Genomic DNA, 26,056 nt, shown 5'->3' with positions numbered 1-26,056 from the left:
TGGGAATTGCCATTGCCCCGTTGTAACAAAGAAAAATTTCTTCCAATTTATATAAAACTTAACTTTTACTGTAAAATAATAAAAAACTGGGAATTACATAACCATGTGAAGAACACGAACATTGACAGGCAGCTGACGCGTTTCAGGAATTGTATATTATCGTCCCTTACTCATAGCTTTCACCGATGGGACGATGATATACAAGTCCTGAAACGCGTCAGCTGCCTGTCAATGTTCGTGTTCTTCACATGGTGATGTAATTCCCAGTTTTTTATTATTTTACAGTAAAAGTTAAGTTTTATATAAATTGGTTACTGGAAGAAATTTTTCTTTGTTGCGTTGCGTATCACCCCTACACGGTCAGAGGGTTTCCGTGCAACCAGTTGTTTCTCGAAGGCAATTATCACACGTTTAGTGTAGCGGTGTGTTTTGGATTTTGATTGCCCCATTGTGTTTGTTTCCCGCATGAAACATGCAGAGAGAAAATTACTGCAAGCAACACTTTTCTCTCGTATGTTTCACACGGAAACCACACGGACCTTATTATAGTCTGTAGGGTCCGTGTGGTGTCATAGGTAATACGTATAGGTTTGCAAATGTTAACCGGGCCGAAGGATCAGAATACAGAGATCAGAAGAGATGGCTTAGGTTCAATGGGGATTGGTAAAATGAGCATTACTTTTTGCTGTTTATTTTGAAGCATTCTAAGTTTTTGGTCAAATATTTTCAGGAACTGGATAAATCCTTTAAGGACTGACAGCAAAGGAGCATGTATTGTCAATAAACAGCCCATGCAGAAGTGGCCTCCAAAATCCATGTTTAGGGATCACACATTAACAACCAGTATGTGAAGATAAGCTGACCATATAGTAGAGATATAAGGATTTAGACAACTTTTTGCCAGTTTTTGGTTCCCATCAATGAACTGGAGAGATGCCGGGTTAAGGCATACGGTGGTGATTTGTTCTTATCTTGATCAACAGACTTTACAGACCAACCATGAACAAGTTCAGAAAATTGCCGTCTGCAATCTCTAGCTTCGATTATTCTCCTGGGGATCAGATTCTATTACAGAAGAGAATTTTTGATGGCAAAACACATATGGTTGAGCAGATCTCCTGAACATCGTGTAGCCTTTCTAGCCCATGAATATATTTTTTTGTTTTATAGGAAAATGTGGATGCTAAACATAGTCTTTTTTCCTCCTACTGGAGCCACCATGGAGGGCAGTTGTCTCAGTCCACCTAAGATCTTACAATCATATTTTGCAAGATTAGTTTGGCCATAGTTTTTATCATACGTGGTCTTCAGATGACCACATAATGTGCCTTATATTGTTTTCTATCCTTTATGCCAAAGCAACCCCCCAAAAATGAGATACGTGGTTTCATACCTCAAGCTTCTTCTGTATGATTTCTAGTTTTTCCGCTGCGTAGACCAAGTCTGTGTTGGCTTGAGACAGAGACTGACGCTTGAAATCCACTTCACAAAAAATCTACAGGAATATGACATGTCAAAATGAACACAGTTCACAATAACAGCACAAAACAACAAGATATCACCAGGAAAAGTGACTTGTGTTGCCGTATTTCTACATTATAACATATATACAGTTTTAATACTTACAAGAACTGAAGCTCAACTCTTGAATTTCCCACTGGTCCACTCCCAATGCTACCCAGTCCCTGCTGGTCTCTGCTTCCTGGTCCTATCTCAACACAGCATGCACCCACTCTCTGGTGGGGTCAGTGGGCATTTCCTGTGTGTCGGGACAGTACGAGGAAGTAGAACACAGTGCAGGTCTTGGCAGAGTCAGCACATGAGTGGTGGGACATCAGTGACTACTGTATTGGTTCTGAGGCCATCAAGTCTTTCCTGCTGGAAATCCCTGATATCTGGAACCTGGCCAGCAGCAATCCAGAAGGCAGCAGCAAGTCACTTTTATCTAGAAATTTCTAAAGATTTGCTTTGTCGAATATTCATAGGTTTTTCCAATTATTTGGTTTCAAATTTTTGTTTTTTTTTTGGGGGGGGGGGGGGGTGTCAGAACTTGTTTAGTTTCAGGTCAATCTTTCAGGTCACCAAGGTGGCTGGAAGAGACCCAGACCTGAGGAGGACCCAGTGGAAGTCCGAGAGACCTGAGCATAGATGTTTATTATGTTTCCGCACCTCCCCTGGGTTTCTGCTTATTATGTAGATGAAAGATATTAGAGATGAGCGAACACTGTTCGGATCAGCCAATCCGAACAGCACGCTCCCGTAGAAATGAATGGAAGCACCTGGCACGCAGACTTTGCCAGCGGCCGGCCACTTAACCCCCCGCGTGCCGGCCGCTTCCATTCATTTCTATGGGAGCGTGCTGTGAGCGTGCTGTTCGGAACGGCTGTTCCGAACAGTGTTCGCTCATCTCTAAAAGATATCTCAGAACAAAATAGTAATTCATGAGTAATGTATTCCAAAAGTTTTGGGTTTGAGTCAAGCCCAAAACTTTTGGAAAGCATAGGTTGAATCCAGTTCAATCATAACTGGTTTGCTCATCTTTATTCCCAAGTCATTTTTCAAGGTTTTTTCTTTTGTTCTGAAATTTACAGGATACCTACCTACCGACCTACTGACCTACAGAAACAGTGTTTTTTGTTGCAGAGTTTCCTGTAGCTTTTGAGTTTCTTGAGCCAAAGTCATTGGACTAGATTGAACAGAATTTAACAGAAGGGAACGTCTAAGAGCTTCCTTTATATTTTCCATTCCTTTTCAACCCTCTCCTGACTTTGGCCAAAAAAAAACAAAACGCTGTAAAATCTGTAAATCGTTTCCGGAATGAGGGGTCTCCACCTTACTCCTCGTGGAGAAGACCTAACTTGCATAGGGCATCTTAAGCCGGGTTCACACTGGGTTTTTTGGGCTAAATTTTGATGCGGAATCCGCATCAGAATCCGGCTCAAAAAACCGAATCCCATTAAATTGAATGCGTTCCTTTTTCCGTGAGTGGGAACAAATAAAAAAAAGCGATATGCCCTTTCTTGAGGCAGATTCTGTGGTGGAAACTGCCGCAGAGTCCACGGCGCAACACCTCCCTTATGACTAGACCCATTCATTTGGGCTTAATCTGAATGCTGTGATTCGATGCCGATGCACTGTATGCACTGCACCAGTATCCAGTCACGGCTAGCCGTTTTTTGGGCCAGATTCTGAGGCGGCCTCCGCGTCACAATCCGGTCCAAACAAACCCTGTGTGAACCCGGCTTGATAATATCATTATTTAAAGGGAATGTGTCACCAGAGGATTTTTTTTTTTATCAGATTTTATGTTAGACATCCTTTTTGAAGAGTTGTTTATTAGAGATGAGCGAACAGTGTTCTATCGAACACATGTTCGATCGGATATCAGGGTGTTCGCCATGTTCGAATCGAATCGAACACCACGTGGTAAAGTGCGCCAAAATTCGATTCCCCTCCCACCTTCCCTGGCGCCTTTTTTGCACCAATAACAGCGCAGGGGAGGTGGGACAGGAACTACGACACTGGGGGCATTGAAAAAAATTGGAAAAAGTCATTGGCTGCCGAAATCAGGTGACCTCCATTTTAGACGAATAGTGGATTTCAAATCCGGGTCATATGAGAATGTGAACTTTGTGACTATGAGACAGGGATAGCTGTACAGGCAGGGATAGCTAGGGATAACCTTTATTTAGGGGGGAATGTTATTAAAAATAACTTTTTGGGGCTCTATCGGGTGTGTAATTGTGATTTTTGTGAGATAAACTTTTTCCCATAGGGATGCATTGGCCAGCGCTGATTGGCCGAATTCCGTACTCTGGCCAATCAGTGCTGGCCAATGCATTCTATTAGCTTGATGAAGCAGAGTGTGCACAAGGGTTCAAGCGCACCCTCGGCTCTGATGTAGCAGAGCCGAGGCTGCACAAGGGTTCAAGCGCACCCTCGGCTCTGATGTAGGAGAGCCGAGGGTGCACTTGAACCCTTGTGCACCCTCAGCTCTGCTACATCAGAGCCGAGGGTGCGCTTGAACCCTTGTGCACACTCTGCTTCATCAAGCTAATAGAATGCATTGGCCAGCGCTGATTGGCCAATGTATTCTATTAGCCTGATGAAGTAGAGCTGAATGTGTGTGCTAAGCACACACATTCAGCTCTACTTCATCGGGCTAATAGAATGCATTGGCCAGCGCTGATTGGCCAGAGTACGGAACTCGACCAATCAGCGCTGGCTCTGCTGGAGGAGGCGGAGTCTAAGATCGCTCCACACCAGTCTCCATTCAGGTCCGACCTTAGACTCCGCCTCCTCCGGCAGAGCCAGCGCTGATTGGCCGAAGGCTGGCCAATGCATTCCTATGCGAATGCAGAGACTTAGCAGTGCTGAGTCAGTTTTGCTCAACTACACATCTGATGCACACTCGGCACTGCTACATCAGATGTAGCAATCTGATGTAGCAGAGCCGAGGGTGCACTAGAACCCCTGTGCAAACTCAGTTCACGCTAATAGAATGCATTGGCCAGCGCTGATTGGCCAATGCATTCTATTAGCCCGATGAAGTAGAGCTGAATGTGTGTGCTAAGCACACACATTCAGCACTGCTTCATCACGCCAATACAATGCATTAGCCAGTGCTGATTGGCCAGAGTACGGAATTCGGCCAATCAGCGCTGGCTCTGCTGGAGGAGGCGGAGTCTAAGGTCGGACCTGAATGGAGACTGGTGTGGAGCGATCTTAGACTCCGCCTCCTCCAGCAGAGCCAGCGCTGATTGGTCGAGTTCCGTACTCTGGCCAATCAGCGCTGGCCAATGCATTCTATTAGCCCGATGAAGTAGAGCTGAATGTGTGTGCTTAGCACACACATTCAGCTCTACTTCATCAGGCTAATAGAATACATTGGCCAATCAGCGCTGGCCAATGCATTCTATTAGCTTGATGAAGCAGAGTGTGCACAAGGGTTCAAGCGCACCCTCGGCTCTGATGTAGCAGAGCCGAGGCTGCACAAGGGTTCAAGTGCACCCTCGGCTCTCCTACATCAGAGCCGAGGGTGCGCTTGAACCCTTGTGCAGCCTCGGCTCTGCTACATCAGAGCCGAGGGTGCGCTTGAACCCTTGTGCACACTCTGCTTCATCAAGCTAATAGAATGCATTGGCCAGCACTGATTGGCCAGAGTACGGAATTCGGCCAATCAGCGCTGGCCAATGCATTCTATTAGCCCGATGAAGTAGAGCTGAATGTGTGTGCTAAGCACACACATTCAGCACTGCTTCATCACGCCAATACAATGCATTAGCCAGTGCTGATTGGCCAGAGTACGGAATTCGGCCAATCAGCGCTGGCTCTGCTGGAGGAGGCGGAGTCTAAGATCGCTCCACACCAGTCTCCATTCAGGTCCGACCTTAGACTCCGCCTCCTCCAGCAGAGCCAGCGCTGATTGGCCGAATTCCGTACTCTGGCCAATCAGCACTGGCTAATGCATTGTATTGGCTTGATGAAGCAGTGCTGAATGTGTGTGCTTAGCACACACATTCAGCTCTACTTCATCGGGCTAATAGAATGCATTGGCCAATCAGCGCTGGCCAATGCATTCTATTAGCGTGAACTGAGTTTGCACAGGGGTTCTAGTGCACCCTCGGCTCTGCTACATCAGATTGCTACATCTGATGTAGCAGTGCCGAGTGTGCATCAGATGTGTAGTTGAGCAAAACTGACTCAGCACTGCTAAGTCTGCATTCGCATAGGAATGCATTGGCCAGCCTTCGGCCAATCAGCGCTGGCTCTGCCGGAGGAGGCGGAGTCTAAGGTCGGACCTGAATGGAAACTGGTGTGGAGCTATCTTAGACTCCGCCTCCTCCAGCAGAGCCAGCGCTGATTGGTCGAGTTCCGTACTCTGGCCAATCAGCACTGGCCAATGCATTTCTATGGGGAAAAGTTAGCTTGCGAAAATCGCAAACTGACAGGGATTTCCATGAAATAAAGTGACTTTTATGCCCCCAGACATGCTTCCCCTGCTGTCCCAGTGTCATTCCAGGGTGTTGGTATCATTTCCTGGGGTGTCATAGTGGACTTGGTGACCCTCCAGACACGAATTTGGGTTTCCCCCTTAACGAGTTTATGTTCCCCATAGACTATAATGGGGTTCGAAACCCATTCGAACACTCGAACAGTGAGCGGCTGTTCGAATCGAATTTCGAACCTCGAACATTTTAGTGTTCGCTCATCTCTATTGTTTATGTATTTTTTACATTTTTCATGTCACTATTTATTTTTGTTTTTTTTAAACTATTATATCTTGCAATTTTCACTCTGGTCCCTAAACCTAACAATAACTGACGCTCGCCAATTCTTTAGAGGTTTTCTTTGGAGCAGCAACCTCATTTGCACCCCAAACAAGACAGGATTTCAATATACGATAACACCTCTATTGATAACACCGCTGATCCACCAATGCATCCAATAGTGGCAATGGATAACGTCACAGCTTATCTACTCTGCTTCCTTGCACACGGCATGTCTAGAAAACTCCACTCCACACTATTGCCTCTTGTGCAGTAAAGCATGTCACTAAATGCTGTTATTGAAGCACAGTAGAAGTAAGATTAAAAAAAATATATATATATACAGGAAAAAAAGGATAAAAAAATCTAAATAAAATTACATTTTATATGTTTTATATCACGTCTATATTGGATGACACGTTCCCTTTAAAGGGGCCTATATTGGTGACACGGGGGTAGATCATATTGTATCAGCCACATGAACGCCCAGACGTTCCAGATCTTCATAGATACACAACAATAAGGCGGGAGCACACAGCATGCTTCTCCATGTCACTCATTCACATAGTCATATCACATAACAACATATCAGGATAATAAGTATATGAGCCATCAATATGACAAGTCAGAAGTGAACTTGAATAGAAGCAACTAACTAAATACACGGCTCAACCAACTAAACCAGTCATCAGTTTCTGGTAGAAAAAGCACATCCATCACATCACAATGAGCGTCTGAACGGCTAGAAAATAACTAAGAATTCTGTATAGATATGTATCATCGAAGAATAAAATCTCACACGCCATGCAATTGTTTCGGGCACATAATCCGGTACTTACATACATCTTTTTGAAGCATCCAGGAGGTATGAGAGCAGATTGATAAATAACACGGGCAAAACGAAATATTCATCATGACAAATAGTGAAAAATTAAAGATTGCAAGCAGCATTAATTACGCCCCGGTAAGATGAATGGGGCCTCTCACAATTAATGGGAACGTACACTTTTGTCTAAGTTTTACATCTACCTGTGATGAATGCCCTAGCCGTGACAAAATGCATCATGCTAACATCTGAACTAACAGTACATTAATAGATTGACATATGAGAGCGGAGGGAAGCCTTTAATCATACGCAATGGATTACTCCCATTTTTGCTTTCCCACATACATCAAACAAAAAGAGAAAGTCAAAGGAAAACAGCACAATCTGTATGAAGCGTGGCGGAGAGGCGACTAGCAGACGAGGAGAATAGAATTGTTCCGTCTCTGCCTCCGACCAGTCATGGAAAGGTTAGTGTTATTGGCCTTCTGCCAGATGAAGGATGACACGTTGCTCCTGGACATTCGGGACGTTGCAGAAAGGCAGATTTGTGTTGCAAATTTTGCTACAGTTTTTTGAGCCAAAGCCAAGAAGGGCTACAAAAGGAATAGGAAATATATAGGAAGTTCTTATATGTCTCCCTACGGGTGAATCCACTCCTAGCTTTGGCTCAAGAAACCGTAGCAAAATCTGCAACAGCTTTTCTGCAACATGGGGCCTCAGCTATAAAAATGACTTCCTTGATCCATGTTGATCCACTGATCCTGAGGACTGGGTGTGTTTTACTCCCATTGAGAATGTAGCCATGGTGGGCACAGATGTGACCCCACTTCATTCAATTCAATGGGTGCCCCAGAGACAGTAGAGTACTGTAGTTGACGTGAAATCCACCTCAGAATCCGGCTACAAAAAACTCCTCCCATTGACTTCAAAGGGAGTCGTTCACTTCTTTTTTCCACTAGCAGTTTTATGATCTTCTCGGAAAATAGAAGCGAGTTGCCCTTTCCTGCCGCGGATTCTGTGTCGGAATCTGCCGCAGCGTCCGAGGCGTGACACTCCCTCCCAGCTAGGCTCATACATTTTGGCCTAATCCGGAGCAGAATGCTGCGACTGGATGCTGCTGCACTATATGCACTGCACCGACAGTTGCGGCTAGCCGTTTTTTGGACCGGATTCTGAGGCAGCCTCCGCGTCGGTGTGAACTTACCCTTAATGGAAATAAAACCTCCCATTCTCAAGACCAGTGGGGATCTCCGGAGTCAGGCCCCCATCAATAAGCATTTTATCCTCAATCCTATGGATATCCTCAAGTGACATAAACACTGCGCCGTGCAGCATTTTATAGTACACAGTAGATGAGATTTTTACAACTCTAATCCACTTGTTGTATAAAAACCACACAGTGTAAGCTGACTTGCATTTTCTTATCTGTGACATGTCGATTTATTCTGCAGGTTTTTACTGCAGATTTCACCCTTTGCAATATACAGAGTGACATGTTAGGTGCAATTTTGCTTTGAGTTACCCAGCAAAAACCCACGTTGTTTGGTGCAGGTTTTTCTGCCTTGGAATTTGGGCAAAGCTGCTGTCGATTTTCTGCAGTGGAAACTGATCTGAAGAGCCATTCCACATGGATATAGCCTGTCACTGAATTTTCATGCTGTAGCCATGGGGTGGAATTTTGCTGTAAGACCAAGAACCATACAGCAAACCGCATGTGGTAGTCTATACATTGGCAAAGGTCAGCAATAAGTACAGGCAGAGCACATCAGGGCATGCTTCTTATGTTTGTGGCAGATATCTGGTATAAAATAATTGTTTGTTATATAGTGACATCACTATATTTATTATCCTTGCACTGTGACATCACTGTGTTTATTATCCTGTACTGTGACATCACTGTGTGCATTATCCCTGTATTGTGACATCACTGTGTATATTATCCCTGTACTGTGACATCACTGTGTATATTATCCCTGTACTGTGACATCACTGTGTATATTATCCCTGCACTGTGACATCACTGTGTTTATTATCCTGTACTGTGACATCACTGTGTGCATTATCCCTGTACTGTGACATCACTGTGTGTATTATCCCTGTACTGTGACATCACTGTGTATATTATCCCTGCACTGTGACATCACTGTGTGTATTATCCTGTACTGTGACATCACTGTGTGTATTATCCCTGTACTGTGACATCACTGTGTATATTATCTCTGTACTGTGACATCACTGTGTGTATTATCCTGTACTGTGACATCACTGTGTGTATTATCCCTGTACTGTGACATCACTGTGTGTATTATCCCTGCACTGTGACATCACTGTGTGCATTATCCCTGTACTGTGACATCACTGGGTGTATTATCCTTGTACTGTGACATCACTGTGTGTATTATCCCTGTACTGTGACATCACTGTGTGTATTATCCCTGCACTGTGACATCACTGTGTGCATTATCCCTGTACTGTGACATCACTGGGTGTATTATCCTTGTACTGTGACATCACTGTGTGTATTATCCCTGTACTGTGACATCACTGTGTGCATTATCCCTGTACTGTGACATCACTGTGTGTATTATCCCTGTACTGTGACATCACTGTGCGTATTATCCCTGTACTGTGACATCACTGTGTGTATTATCCCTGTACTGTGACATCACTGTGTATTATGCCTGTACTGTGACATCACTGTGTATATTATCTCTGTACTGTGACATCACTGTGTGTATTATCCCTGTACTGTGACATCACTGTGTGTATTATCTCTGTACTGTGACATCACTGTGTGTATTATCTCTGTACTGTGACATCACTGTGTATTATCCCTGTACTGTGACATCACTGTGTATATTATCTCTGTACTGTGACATCACTGTGTATATTATCTCTGTACTGTGACATCACTGTGTGTATTATCCCTGTACTGTGACATCACTGTGTGTATTATCCCTGTACTGTGACATCACTGTGTGTATTATCTCTGTACTGTGACATCACTGTGTATATTATCCTGTACTGTGACATCACTGTGTGTATTATCCCTGTACTGTGACATCACTGTGTGTATTATCTCTGTACTGTGACATCACTATGTGTATTATCTCTGTACTGTGACATCACTATGTGTATTATCCCTGTACTGTGACATCACTGTGTGTATTATCCCTGTACTGTGACATCACTATGTGTATTATCTCTGTACTGTGACATCACTATGTGTATTATCTCTGTACTGTGACACCACTCTCTTTATTATCTCTGTATTTGTGATACCATTGTGTGTCTTGTCCAGGTTCTGGTACATACCAGTAGTTGTCACATTACTATTGCTGTGTAACATGTTTTTATGTAGGATTTCTTATGGGGAATAAATCACTGTTCACATTCTGCTACATGAACACGTATGACCTTAGGAAATACAGGACATAAAGCAGTGCGGAGAGTGCGGATCAATATTGACATCTGTATGACATGTTTGGTGTTGTACATTTGTAAAATGTCTCACTTCATCAATTTCTAGCAACTAGAGGGACGTGTGCACAGGATGTCTTGACTGTCAAATGTGATTCTCATTGTTGGGTGGAAATACCAGGAGTAGTGAACTGATATATTATGTTACCATAGCGGATATACCTATTTAGTCATATAATGAGAAATTGTCCAAATAGTGATAAAAAATTAATAATGTTCTAGAAAACTGCCCCAAGTTTTGTTAAAAGTGTTTTGGATAGGATTGCGGGGTTTTTTTTTTTTTGTTTTTGTTTTTTAGTTCTAAGGCCTTATTCACACATTGGTATTTCATTTGTGGTTCTGCATTTTCATGGGTGCCTTATGTACCTATTTATTTCAGTGTGATACTGGTCTTAGGCTGGATTTTTTTGGCAGGATTGAGTGGTAGATGGGTGCAGATACAAAGTGCAGTTTCCCAGGGTCATATCTAGAAAATGGTGATCATACGGTATAGAAAGTGCAATGGTGCACCTTAAAGAGTTTATACAACAGTATACTATTGATGATCCTTAGGATAGGTCATCAACATCAGATTGGTGGGAGTCGAACTCTTAGCACCCTCACCGATCTGTTGTTTACAGCAGCCAGTGTGCCGCAGCTAACACAGTTCCATATCCCGGATTAGTTAATGTAAGCTCATTCCCTTTAAGTTAAGTCAGCAGGATAGCTCATCAATACACTGCTGGACAACCCCTTTAACGTTAATACCTTACCTCATGAAATTTGATGATATTTATAACCCAAGCGCACAGGCCTGCAGCTGCAGAGGATTTTGTTCGTACAAATTCTGGGTTGAATTCAGGATCCCTTAAATAATCATCTTTTATGGTCTTGACAACTGCATCTGGAATATGTTCTTTGTCAAAATTAATTAGGTTCTGTAAAAATTCATCTACCTGGAAGACAACGAAATATTGTTAACTGGGAAAGAAAACTGTTCTCATTTGTAATGAAAAATAAATCTCAGTCTAGAGACAAAACTAAAATCTCAGCTCCCGTCCTGGAGAACCCAACATGTCCATGTGTTACACGGCATCCCTGATGGTCAATATTTAAAGAGGACCTTTCACCATATCCGGGCACAGGCAGTGTTATATACTGCCAGAAAGCTGACAGTGCGCTGAATTCAGCGCACTGTCGGCTTTCCCGATCTGTGCCCGGTGTGAAGAGCTTACGGCCCGGTACCGTAGCTCTTCTATGGTCAGAAGGGCGTTTCTGACCATTAGCCAGAGACGTCCTTCTGCCTCGCGGCGCCAATCGCGCTGTGCTGTGGAGCGGGGAGGAACGCCCCCTCCCTCTGCTCACACAGCTTGTCCATAGACGAGCATTATCAGGAGAGGGAGGGGGCGTTCCTCCCCGCTCAACAGCACAGCGCGATTGGCGCCGCGAGGCAGAAGGACGTCTCTGGCTAATGGTCAGAAACGCCCTTCTGACTGTAAAGCGCTACGGTACCGGGACCGATAGCGCTTTACACCGGGCACAGATCGGGAAAGCCGACAGTGCGCTGAATTCAGCGCACTGTCAGCTTTCTGGCAGTATATAACACTGCCTGTGCCCAGATATGGTGAAAGGTCCTCTTTAATTTTGGCAATAATAGACAACTCATGGAGTCCCAGCAACAAAACCCTTTATAGTCAACTAGTAGGGTTGAGGGGATATCGTCACTCCATAAGGAGAGAACCACCATTAAGGTGTGTGGAGTCTTATTAAGCCATGAGTGCTCCAGTGTGCAAAGGAACATGGGAAGAATATGCAAATCTGACTTCCATGATGTAATTAGGATGCCAGTGCCTCATGTATGCACACCAATAGAGGGCGCTGACTCAGAATGTGCAAGTCTGTCTTCCATGATGTAATTAGGAAGACAGAGTCTCAGTCAAGACATCCAATAGAGGGCGCTTCCTTTAACATCATGCTGACCTTCTCAGAGGCCTTTGTTTGCAATGATGTTGGGATTATACCAGATACAGTCTTCTCAGCCAAGGACAGCCGTTTCGATGTATTTGCATCTCATCAGCTTGGGGTAGAGAGGACTGATCTGGCAGAGGTGAGAGGCTTAGACAGGGTTGAGGGGGCGCCCTCTATTGGATGTCTTGACTGAGACTCTGTCTTCCTAATTACATCATGGAAGACAGACTTGCACATTCTCAGTCAACGCCCTCTGTTTGTGTGCATACTTGAGGCACTGGCTTCCTAATTACATCATGGAAGTCAGATTTGCATATTCTTCCCATGTTCCTTTGCACAGTGGAGCGCTCATGGCTTAATAAGACTCCATACACCTTAATGGTGGTTCTCTCCTTATGGAGTGACGATAGCCCCTCAACCCTGTCTAAGCCCCTCACCTCTGCCAGATCAGTCCTCTCTACGCCAAGCTGATGAGATGCAAATACATTGAAACGGCTGTCCTTGGCTGAGAAGACTGTATCTGGTATAATCCCAACATCATTGCAAACGAAGACCTCTGAGAAGGTCGGCTTGATGTTAAAAGGAGCGCCCTCTGTTGGATGTCTTGACTGAGACTCTGTCTTCCTAATTACATCATGGAAGACAGACTTGCACATTCTCACTCAGTGCCCTCTATTGGTGGGCATACTTGAGGCACTGGCTTCCTAATTACATCATGGAAGTCAGATTTGCATATTCTTCCCATAGTCAACTAGTAGTCAATGGCCCCTTCTTACAAGTGAGCCTATTGCCCAAACCTGACAAGCTGAGTTGTGTCCGGAGATATTTTATCAAACATTATACTTACGGTATATCTAATATGTATACATGTATGCCCTGACATAAAATTAACAGGGTATTCAAAAATGAGGAAGGGGCAATGGACTGAAGCTATTCCAAAAATGGGGAGTATTACAATTGACAGGTAGCCCATTTCTAGACTGTAACTTCTTCAAAAAGTAATTTCTTTAAGAAGATGATACAGGCCAATTGTTTCTGTGATGGATTTTATAATCTTTTTCTGTATATCTTTATCTTATGCATTTTGGACCTTTTATTTGAGAGGGTCTACCTTGCAATTTTACTGTATGGACCCAATACTGTACTGTATAGTACACAATCTAAAGTTTTCCAGGACTAGGACACTGACCTCCACCGATGAGCTGTTTGATGAGACCACAAGGCTCAGGCCATCATGGATTCCTTTTTTCAGGCCAGCGACATCAAATGGGATTTAGCCACAATACCAAGCACAGTTGATATCCCATGTGCTTAATACGTAGTGAGGTCACAGTGCTTGTCCAAAAGCTTTAACATCTTTAAACTGCTCATTGGTGGTGGTGTAGGGATTTGGAAACCCATTGATCTGATGCCGATGACTTATCTGAGGACAGCGGAGCACATGGAAACTCCATAAGTGCCATACTGAATGGAATGGTCTATGAGCTGTATGAAGAGGGCCAGGGGTATGCTTGCCCAATCTCCCGTTACAATTCCTCAGTACTGTAGTTGTGAAAGGAGGAAGAACCGGTGGCTTGATCCACTTGATAGGGGGTTGGAGCTCCCAGTGAACCGACATTTATTACCAATGGGGCTCCCAGTAAACAGCCATCTATTACCTATCCTACTGATACACAATAAATCTATCTACTATTATTTCAAGCACTTAAAATGTATTTTGGGATGTAACATTGATTTGGATACAGTCAAGTCTGAGGTCATGGGGGATTGCTAAGACTCACTCAGAGGGTGGAGGGGTGGACAATTGTATGTTAATCTTATCTTACTAATATTGTCCACTCCAAAAGATGCCTTTTTATTTTGCATATGATGGTTTATAAATAACCCCTCCAGGCTCCATTTTTACCTTTCCTGGCTCATTTCTCATTTACATGCTTTAGTAAATCTGCCCCTTAATGGCACACGGCATAACACGTAGAGCAAGCAGGAAAACTGTCAAGAACAGTTTTAGTAAATTGGCCTTAAAAATGATAGATAAATAACAACTGAAATGACCTGACCTTTCCTGCAGGTGCTCGCGTCACCTAATACACTGCACATCTCATGGATGGAGATAATTGTGCTATTAGATGAGGGTTGAAGAAGCATTTCTATCTTATGTACTTTCACCATTATGGCTTCAGGGAACACTGCGCTGATTATCTGCTGCTTATCCGCTCGCAATGTGATGAGTGTCAGTACCGGAGCCTAAGAAAGGCTAAAGTAATGTACAGAATAATGGTCTACTGTACTACCGGCCCGGACTGGCAGCTACGAGAAATGCGTTTGGCTTAGGTTTTCTCTTATTAGCAGATTTTGAATTAATTTAACCAGAAATGAAAGTGGTTTACAATACAAAATATTGGCCATTGCTAATTTTAATAGGAGTTCGTACAGATGTACACTATAGAGCCCAGTCTGTATTGCAAACAGATTTTTTTTGGTCAATGGGAATGGTTCCACAAAGGGAATGACAGAAAATGTTATCACATGATGCATATAGTTCTCGAAATTTGTTTATACCACCATTTAGTGGTGCGACAATTATATAAAATAATACCAAAACAGGAGAGAGATTACAGGGGTTGTAAATTTAGAAACAAAATTCTACTAAGGTTCACACAGAGTTTTTTGGATCGGAACCTGAGGCGTAGGCTGAAAGACGGGTCGCCGCGGCTGACAGCTAGTGCACTGCACCGGCATCCAGCCGCGCATTCTGCTCCGCATTAGGCCCAATGAATGGGCCTAGTCCGGAGGGTGGAGTTTCTTCAGGCCGAATCGCGAGGCAACTCGGCCTGAAGAATGAGCATCTCGCTTCTTTTTTCCGGGAGCCGGAAGAAACGGCTCCTGGAAAAAGCTCCTGAGCAGCTTACATTGATTTTAATGGGAGCCGTCTTTTTGGTCAGGGTTTTGAGGCAAATACGGCCTCAAAATCCTGACCAAAAAACTCTGTGTGAACTTACCCTAGGGTGTTTTTGTTTTAGTTATATTTGTCATTTACATAGCTTGTTTTATGACAACTGCATCTTCATGCCATTCTACTTGTAGTGCCAGTACTCCACCTGCCCTGACCTTGGCCTGTCTTCTGATGAGAACATACTCTGACGTCCATGACTTCTACTTGTCTGACTATAATTATTGTCGCTGCCTTGACTAGCACAAATTGGTGCCCTCTATTTGCTTACAGAGACTGCTCCTGGGATACCAACTCAGGAATTCCCTACTGGGTATCCCTATTTTGCAGATGTTCTAGGATGAAGAAGTCACAGTCCCTTAGACTCGTCTTATTGGCTTAGCTCAACATCAAATCTCTAGCGACCCGGTAGATCCACATCATCCCTAAAAAGTCCTTACAAGCTAAAGTATAGCTAGAGGAAGAAGTTGAACCTGGGCCCTTGTGCCTAATGCGGTGTAAAGTCACCTCTTCTCTGTATGAAGACTTCTGCATTATAGATGGTATACGATAGGCGACCCTGTTCCAAATTTTGCAATATGACTCAAGAGCTTTAAGTTACGCCCCTGGGAATGACTGATTAAATCTTGGACTCTCTAGTATGAAACACATTTATCTGTCAAGTAACAATGTTTATTTTATCCACCAGGCAGAACTTTCTCCGTAATGTAACGTCACGTAACGTTAGAAGGTCTTACCTTGCTCATCAACACTTTTGCAGTTTTCCAGCTCCTGTCTCTAGGTATTTTACCATTTGGTGAGAGGAGTACAAGTAAGGCAGCAGCCACATTGGTTACCGCAGCTGGAGGATTGGGAAATGTTCTGAGCTCTGTAAGATTTAACTGAATTTTGAGACAATGAGGTATATTTACCTTGTGACAAGGAAACAAAGATGATAAAGAGATCTGGGGCTGGGTACTTACCCTGTTCAAGGTGTTTAGAGCGGCATTTGCTGCTCGGAGAGCGGGTTCTGCCTTAGCCAAGTCATCTGCTGACTCTCGTTGGTGTTTTGTTATCTCTGCTTGGAGCGCAGCTACCTACATAAAGTTAAAAAAAAATATATCATTCTAAATTTTTTAATTTTAAAATTAAAGGCAAAATAGAATGTAAAATACCCAAAGAGTCCATCTAAATAGTTTTTGGACCATCCCAAAATGGGGAACATGGCCCAACCTTTTAGCTGAGACATCTCCATGAAATCTACTTTTTTAGTCTACTAGAGAATATGGCAGAGGTATGAAGGTCCCCATAGCTCATCACTGTGATAAGCATTGGGACCTGGGATTGAATCTGATCAAGGATTGTATCTGCACGGAGTTTGGATGTTTTCCTAAATTAGTGTGGGCACACCATTTTCCTCTGGCATTCCAAAATATATGGAGAGGTACATTAAATTGGCCATGAAATGGACCCTAGTGGGTGGTGGGAATGAGCACCTACAGTATATGGTAGCCACTGTCTTCCTACTCTGCAATGCTTGTGTGACCAAAGTGCATAACAAATGTGTATCCTTATCCTGATCATTGGTGGACTGGCATTATTCAGACCTACGATGGGAAACAGCTCTGATGGCCAACGCTTCATTTATACATAAACATTAGATGCAGATCATTCTGACCAGATGATTTTGGTAGGATTTGCTGTCCATCTAATGTGTATGAAATATCTGAACAGCATTAAGCATATATAGAGGAAGAAAAAAATTGGTCGCATTGAATTTACCAACATACCTGATCCTTGGCTTACATGGAACATATCAATCAGTAAGATCTTGTAGATTATTTGTGAACCCATCCATAACAACTAGATCTTACAGGCAAGAGATTGGTTCCAAAATCTGCTCCAAATGAAATTGGCTTTTGCTCCATGTTTCAAGACCTTTTGTTTTAGGGGCCTATTTTTGCCTCAGACAATAGATCTATCATAAGATCTACTGGGACTTCATTGGATCAGTCTGTCCCTGGTTTAATTCCAGCTCTGGAGCAACACTGGAGGTCTCAGGGATCCTTGAGTGTTACATCAGATTCTATGGCAAAACAAAATCTGGGGCAACACCTGAGCCCAACTATGAAGCAAGTCTCATTGACCTATTGTAAGAGTCTACCTGGTAGGAGATCAAAATGATAAAGAGACAACTATAGCTATACTCTGGCTGACTTTTTCTTAGTCCCTATTATATGTCAACATCGTAGCTGTTGTCTATATCCATGTTGACAGGAATATAGGATGAAGATGAGGAACATGAGGATGACAGCAGTAGGATCGAGACTTCTGGTGGAAGGTATGAGTTGAGTGGAATAAAGACCTCATGATGGAATTTCTCCGCACTATAGACTTTTTGATTCTTAGGTGAAGGTTTCCTGGTCAATGTCCATTATGCGCCGACATATTTGGGTTCCCAATAAAAGGTGTGTGTAACTGGCTAATGGATGGAAATATATTTATATTGGTAACCAGCTTCACCCATTGAGAACCCTTACACGCCACAATCTATAACAGCAGATGTTGAAGTGCAAAGAAAGGACAAGATTAGAAATTCTCATTGTTTGTCATATGTTTCCAGTTTTATTTCTAAAAAGACTCAGGAATGACAGAACTGCGCTGTGTGAATTCCACCGAACAGGTATAAATACTCTCCACCTACAATAGTAAAGAGCTGGATTTTTAATTGGCAGAACTAACGAAAAGTGAATGGGCCAACGTCATGTTGTCAACTGTGGCCTTCAGCTCTAAAAGACAAACGTAGTGTAGGAAAAGCAATGCTCGGATGATTTCCTGGCAAATCACACTACAAATGAGGCAGCTCTTCAGGGACTCCGCGTATAACACCCTAAGGGCTGCAATTTAGCAGGATGCTCTAAGTATGTCTAACTAAGCTTGTCTATTAAACGATATCTCAAGAGGAATAAGCTGTTAGACAAACCATCAAAATATTTTACATGCCTCAAACTCATTTCATAGCTGAGCATCAGTGTTTTTCTGTGCACTGCGAAATCTTGTGTCAAAGTCTATTTATATAAGTCTGTCAAGGTCCATGATCCCCCAACCAGTGGCCACAACCTGCAGCTGTATGACCCACCATAGGCTCACCGTAAAGTATGACGGTAAACAAATTATAATGTGACATTCATATTAAAGGGAATCTGTTGGGGTTGTTGGTTTTTGTTAACAATTACATGGTTGAATGGCATTGTGTGCACAGAACCTTTACATACCCCAAAAACTGATTCATTCAGTAGAGTATTCGTTCTTAAGGGTTAAACCGGCTAGCCGGCTCCCCGATTCTCTAGTGCTTGCCTTGCAGAAGAGGCATACATACAACTCAAAGTTCACAGTTTTCACTGGGCGCTTTACTGACATTACAAGAAGCCTTCAGAGGGCTTTCAAGACAGGACAAGGCAGTTCACAGGGTCCCAAGTCTCTAGGCTCACACTGTATTCTCACTTTGTTAGCTTTGGGGTAAAAGCCCAGGACTCCATCTGGACACCTCAGAGATGGGCAGGTGAAATGTGCCACCTTCCTTACAGCGCCGCACCTCCCATGAGGCGACCTGAAGCGAGTGCTTCAGGCGGCGCTATGTCAGGACCCCAGGGAGGGCGGCATTTTTGATTATCTAAGCCAGTCCAGGACAAGCTGTCCTGGACTGGCTTAGCACCGAGTGGTGGTTTGGGGAGGCCACTGAAGCAGCGCTGCTCCAGCAGCCTCCCCTCACGCTCAGGCAGAGAGCAGGTCTTCTCCGTGCCTGCTCTCTGCCTGCGAACGGCGCTAAGCCCCGCCCCTTCACTCTGCCACGCCCCCTTTGCTCCGCCACGCCCCTACGCTCCGCCCCCTCCTCCCAGGGGGGCGGCTTTCTGTAGTTCACCTCAGGCGGCGAAAGGGGCAGGTTCACCCCTGCTACCAAAGTAGTCCTGTTATAATGCCACAATTGTATTTTTATGTATACATTGGCTTTAAAGTGAATGTCACCTATTTTTTATTTTTCTAGTAATATATCAACATTGAAACATCTTTTTTTCTTATCTATTTCTACGATGTCATTACCAGACAGGGACATGAGCAACAGTGGGAACATAAGAACCTGAGATACACCATCAGTTTTGAATGGTGGAGGTACATACTAATGGCCTCTTGTATCTACCATTGCTTCTATTTTGGCCCAGTACACTGCATGTGACGGTTATATTGAAGTATCAGCTGCGATGGATGTAAAACTTTTAGAATGAATGCAAATATTTGTGATTATCCTAAATGAATTGGTAGAAGATTCCAGTTTCCTATGGTTAATGTGGCTGCTGTGAAGCATATCTCTAAAAGCTGTTAACAGCAACTCAGGTAAAATCATGTACAGAAAATTTAATAAAAAAAAAAAAATCTAACAATAATATAAAATCAGATTAGAAAAAAATAATATTCTTCAGTATCTGTTTTAATTAGAAAAAATAAAATAATTAACATGATAAATTTTTATTTAAATTTTTTTTTATGAAGTCTCTCGGACTTCCTAATAACAAAAGTTTCGTTATTCACCTGCTATAGTGCACGCATGGTTAAGCCGGGGTCACCTTGAAGATTGTTACATGACACTTGATATACCATAGTACTGAAGGCCTGGCGATAAGGACATCAGTGGCCCAGGCAAAAAATACTAACAGCTCCTATTTACATTGTACCTTTTTCTCCTCCTCATCTGCCACTGATTTTTCTTGATTTAATTTTTCTGTCTGATGCCCAATTTTGTCAATCAAGGCTTCTGTATCCTTATTCCTCTGGTGAAGTTCTACCTCCTGTGTGGCAAGTTTAGACTTCAAGTCCTCCACCTGCAGGAATACAATAGAGACCTGGTTAATTAAGTTTTAAGACAATATTTTCAATTAGATTAAAATCAGTTAGCTTAAAGAAGAAATGTCGCCGAGGGCTTCGTTGCGAATGTGTATAATTAGTTTGTGCCTCTAGAGGTCGTGTAATTACGTAGAGTATTTATCAAACTACAGCCTCGGAGGCAGTGCAAATGGAATTGTTACTTAATTATTTGCATATATGATTTTTTTTTTTGTAATAGTTCTATAAAAAAAATCTATTAACTTAGAAATAAAACTGTAAAAAATACCAATATTCACATTTATAATTGTGTTCAAAAACTTAAATTATACATTGAATAAATTGGCAAAAAAGTCCTCAGAGGGACCAACGAGAACCACGGAAGAGGAAAAGACTGATCCAAGGCCAAGATGTTATGCAAATCTCAGACTGCTTATTGAATGTCCTGGAAAGTGGATCATGATTGGACGTGGTTTAACATCTTTTATCCCAAGGATTGAGGTCCATGTAAAGAAATAAAAGGATTTATGGCCACTTTGAGTTTACTGGGTCATAGATTTCCTACTCCGCATTAGCACCAAGGATAAGGTCTTTTTTCACGAAGCCATATGTACTTTTTAGGACGGGTTCACACCTGCGCCCGGTCTCCGCTTTGTAGGTTTCCGTCTTCTGCTTGAGAAACTGGACAGGAGACAGAAACCGGCAGTCAGTTTTCAAACCCATTCATTTGAATGAATTTGCAAAGTGTCCGCCCGTGAGCGTCTTCTGCCTCTTCGCGGCGCAACATTTTTTTTTTAACCGGATACAAAGTCGGACATGCAGGACTTTGTGTCCGGTTAAAAAAAAAAAGGTTTTGCAGCGGAAACCAGAAGACGCTCACAGGCGGACACTGACTGCCGGTTTCCATCTCCTGTCCAGTTTCTCGGGCAGAAGACGGAAACCCACAAGGCGGAGACAGGGCGCAGGAGTGAAGCCGCCCTTACTTATACCATTTTTGGAATGTCTAATGTGTTAATAATTTTTTATTCAAATTTTTATGGGAACCAAAATGGTGAAAATACAGTGATTTGGCTCTTTTGTATTGCAGTTTATGGGATATTCACTAAATTACTATTGAGGCTGGTCATAAACGCAGGGGCCATCCTGCAACAGTAAACGTAAGGGGGCGGACCCAGGGGGAGGGTATTTTCATTTCGGGGGACTCAAGGAACTAATGCCCATGATCAGAGTGGACTCTATGGGCATTCGCTCTGAGTCTTCACTGCCCATTTCAGAGCAGTGGAGTGGCGCCATCTTTTTCACTATACAGAGACAGTTTTATTTTACAACACATTTGGGTTCTTACTATCCAGCCAAAGGCCTGACTTGAAACTTCGGGGCCTCGGTGCAAAATCTGTGATGGGGCCCCTACCGACTTTGTTCTATTTAGAATAGTGTTATATGTTACGTAACAGAGAGACATTCAGGGCCTCTTCAGGGTAGCTATACCCCTGCGTCCGGCCTTCTCCTGACAGAAACGTCCTCATATCTTTATCTCTCGCCTTTACTTTCATCCCCCCTGTCTCCATAGTCTTCATTGTAAACTGCTAATATTTGTATACAGAGTACGGACCAAAATCACTTAGATATGAAATAAAGATGGGTCTAAGATAGCTCAAGACACAGGCACTTCTCTTTAGTGAAGTATATTGCCACATTTGGTCACATTTATGAGAAAAATAAATTTAAGTTTACTTACGCTTTAACTTTTTTTTTGTGCCTTGAGAAGCAAGCGTGGTCTGGGAAGGAAGTGGATGTGGTTTAGGAGGGACGTGGATGTGGTTTAGGAGGGAAGTGGATGTGGTTTAGGAGGGACATGGATGTGGTTTAGGAGGGAAGTGGATGTGGTTTAGGAGGGACATGGATGTGGTTTAGGAGGGAAGTGGATGTGGTTTAGGAGGGACATGGATGTGGTTTAGGAGGGAAGTGGGTGTGGTTTAGGAGGGAAGTGCCATGGTTTAGGAGGACAGTGGGTGTGGTTTAGGAGGGAAGTGGGTGTGATTTACAAGGTATGTCACATTGTCCGAATTCCAATTTGTATAGGGTTATAATAATAAAATAATTAGCAGATACTTTTGGACATAACAAAGCACAATGGATAATGGCCTTAAGCCGTCATGTGCGCCCCACCTGAAATGCGGTTGTCTGCAGTTTCTGTAATCCATTTTCTAGTCTTTCCATTTTCTGAACAAGCTCATCTCTCTTCTTTCCCAGAAGATTCCAGTATAGTTTAATCAGTTCCAGGAAACTCTTTGGCGTCGTGTAGTTATAATGCTTCTCATTCTGCTGATATTTTACACTGACTTCATTCACACTTGTATGTGCAAATGTTATAAACTGGCTGATGGAATTTTTCACTTGAGCCTGAAATAGCAATAGATGTGGAACATGAAAATGAAGTAGTATTGGGTGAAAAATACAATGCAGGATGGCGATGGTTAATAGACTTGTGCACGTTATTGTTGGCATTTACAGTATACGATTGCAGATCATACAATTTTATCTTGTGACATTTCCTTCTTGATGTTTTCTGGATTCTATGCATCTAAAATGAAAATTGAAGTGACTTTGCAAATAGTTTGATTTAAAAATTTTCTATTGTTTTGTTCCTAGAACCTATACAGACCTATGCATTTCCATCCACACACTATAGTCTCTGTGAGATCTACTTCTACAGCCATATTTACATCCATCTCCCCCCTTCATGCCATCTTATCAATGTGAGTAAGAGGTGGGGTAGATAAGAAAATGAAGTCTAACTGCAGGAGAAGTTTACAAAAAATTGCAATGTTTTACAAAGGAAGCACATAGGTTTGCATCAGAGCTGTGTACGCAAAGCAACGTGTTACAAAACTATGGTAGAGCAGAACCATCAGCTCCCTGCTCCACCATATATTCTCATAGACTGCAGGCAGGTTTAGGCCTATGAGATGCCAGGAGCCTGCAACTGATATCAGCATCCTAGTGCAGGCAACATGGGCCAGATGACCTCACTGTATCCCAACGTTTGCACCGGGATGCTATTCACACAGGAGAAAGATTCTCCATGGGAACAAGGATAGGTAAATTTACATATGTTTTTTTTCACAAGACAGGGCATTATTATTAAACTAGGGGCCACTCGAGGAGGCATTATTACAGACTGGGAGCCATCAGAGGGGCAATATTACAGACTGGGAGCCATCAGAGGGGCATTATTACAGAAAGTGCCACTACAGAGATATTATTAAGGATGGGGTCACTAGAGGAGACATTATTACAGACTGGAGCCTACTAGAGGGGGAATTATTACAAAGAACTGGGTGTGCGTAGTAGAGCACAAAGGGGACATTATTGAGTAAGAACATTATGGGGGCATTATTATTATTAAGTAGGGATGCAATAGAGGCATTATAGTCTGGGATATTATAGAATGGTATTATTAGTAATATCGGTCTTGATATAAGAGCTTTAAGGGTGCATTCAGACTACGTAACGCCGGGCGTGTATGAGAGCCGTACACGCCGGCATTACGGCAGACTGCCGAACACTTCCCATTCACTTCAATGGGAGCGCTCGTAAACGCCGCTGTTACGAGCGCTCCCATTGAAGTGAATGGGAAGTGTTCGGCAGTCTGCCGTAATGCCGGCGTGTACGGCTCTCATACACGCCCGGCGTTACGTAGTCTGAATGCACCCTAACATTATTTACAGCGTCATCCCATGATCCCATAGGGTCAAACTTATTATTATATACAGTGTCTAGCTTATAATCATTCCATGTTACAGGCACTGTCCTTTTTTACCTTTTTATTGTCATGCCTTATTAAGAGTGGCCATACCCCCAAATAACTCATCTACACCCAAACCTACACCCTTACACACCTGGCTAGACCCCCCTTACCAGGTTACGAAAACGAACTACACTGACTTATTGAAATCAGCCAGAGCTTACGCTAGGTTCATACCTGAATGCCAGAAGATGGAAACCACAGACCGGGTTTGGCCGTGAGCGGCGGTGAGCGTTTTATGCTCTCCGCCGCAAAACCGTTTTTTTTAAATCCGGACACAGGGTACTGCATGTCCGACTCTGTGTCCGGATTATAAAACCCGGTTTCGCGGCGGAGAGCATAAAACGCTCACCGCTGCTCACGACTGGACAGCTTTCTCACCCATTCAAATGAATGGGTGAGAAAGACTCCTGCAGGTTTCCGTCTCCTGCTCTGTTTTATGCAGGAAACGAAAACCTGAAGTACGGAGAGGAGAACGCAGATGTGAACGAGCCCTTAGAGAAAAAATTCCAACTGAATCGGCAACAATATTGCGAAGGATGCAAGAAACTTGAGTTGGTGGAGGTGGTGAACGGTCTTCTTTAAGAATTGTCTATTATGATTGATTATTTTCTTATTTTTCTGGTATTGCAGCTCAATCTCTGGAGACAGAACCCATGGGAAGCGTATTTCTCTTTTGGGAGATATAAGCACAATTTTTGTCTACTACTAAACAACTACTTCAATAATAAAAACTTGGCTCGCTTCAATGGGAAGAATCCAGACAGTGTAACCGGCCTTCACGAGAGATCTTCGGGGTAAGGATCAATCCCATGTAAACATCCATGGATTGGAGTGGTCTTTGTTGCTCCTTCATTTTGCATCCTCATGTATTCCTTCTGGCTATTTCCTCCTCGCGTTGAGAGTGACAGATTCCTTGTATGTTCCTGCATACGGAACGTAGTAATCTTTCAAGGTTGCTCCCCTGCTTTGCATAGCTAATGTATTTTCACAGTTGTCACAATGATGGACAGCAAAAGAATGATTGCAACAACCATCTCTGCTTGTTATTACATACAATAGCCCAGTAGGAACCATGATCTGTAGGAGAGACAAACGATGTCCCACTCTGGAACATATTAAGTTTGTCTCCGAGACACACATGGCTTCACTAGGGTGTCTTACCTCATTCATAATAGATGCTAATCTTTTCAGGGCTGAATGATGACAACACTTCCTGCCCTTCACGGAATTACAGCTAGGTTTTATCAAAGGACTCAAACAGCCTGCTAATTAGACTAATTCCTTTTGTCATGAATTATTTATATCCATTGGTAACTGATCACTGTGACATTAATGGGTCATGCTCAACTTGGCTCCTCCAGTGTTAAAACACTGAAAGCGGAATGCGGGGGGAAAAAAAAGACGTATTTTGCTCCAGGTAGCAGATCACTCAAAATAATAATAATATAATAATAACATAGTAATAATAATAATTGCAATAATAATAGTGTTAATATTTAATTATATACAGAGCTGTGCAAAAGTTTAAGGCAGGTGTGGAAAAAAATGGAGAGAAGAATGCTTTCAGAAAGAGAAGGGTTAATAGTTTATTTTTTGTTAATTAACAAAATGAAGTGAATGAACAAAAGAGGAATAAAAATGCCATCAATATTTGGTGTGACCTTTGGCCTTTGACGTAATTCTTCTCAGTACACTTCCAGTGTCAAAAAATGGGGGCTATGGAAACTTCTGAATGTATAGGTGTGTGTGTACACAGTTAGGCATCATGCAAACAGCAGAGACTTGCTTATGGAGTAATATTTTAAGGGTCAACTACGTCTGTACTATGGTATGAATCACGCTACAAGATTGCTTGGAAAAAAAAATCTTGTGTATCTGTATAAAATGAGAGCCAAACAAGCAATTTTAGGTTG

At 42.9% G+C, this 26,056-nt stretch overlaps 1 protein-coding gene across 1 annotated transcript in view; it reads right to left on the bottom strand.

The window, feature by feature from the left end:
- The window catches only part of LOC142216350 (dynein axonemal heavy chain 11-like), a 249,638-nt gene that overhangs the window by 101,806 nt on the left and 121,776 nt on the right, over window positions 1–26,056 (bottom strand). The window contains exons 45-50 of the mRNA XM_075284114.1: window positions 22,502–22,735; window positions 20,185–20,331; window positions 16,438–16,551; window positions 16,213–16,356; window positions 11,328–11,510; window positions 1,394–1,495 (exon numbers count right to left, since the gene is read on the bottom strand). Of these exons, the coding sequence (XP_075140215.1) occupies window positions 1,394–1,495; window positions 11,328–11,510; window positions 16,213–16,356; window positions 16,438–16,551; window positions 20,185–20,331; window positions 22,502–22,735 (924 nt within the window). The remainder of the gene's footprint in view (window positions 1–1,393; window positions 1,496–11,327; window positions 11,511–16,212; window positions 16,357–16,437; window positions 16,552–20,184; window positions 20,332–22,501; window positions 22,736–26,056) is intronic.

The sequence above is a fragment of the Leptodactylus fuscus genome, chromosome 8, assembly GCF_031893055.1.
Source record: "Leptodactylus fuscus isolate aLepFus1 chromosome 8, aLepFus1.hap2, whole genome shotgun sequence".
In the NCBI taxonomy this organism is placed as follows: domain Eukaryota; kingdom Metazoa; phylum Chordata; class Amphibia; order Anura; family Leptodactylidae; genus Leptodactylus; species Leptodactylus fuscus.
Note: the sequence above shows the minus strand (reverse complement) of the source record. Positions and strands in the feature narration are given on the sequence as shown.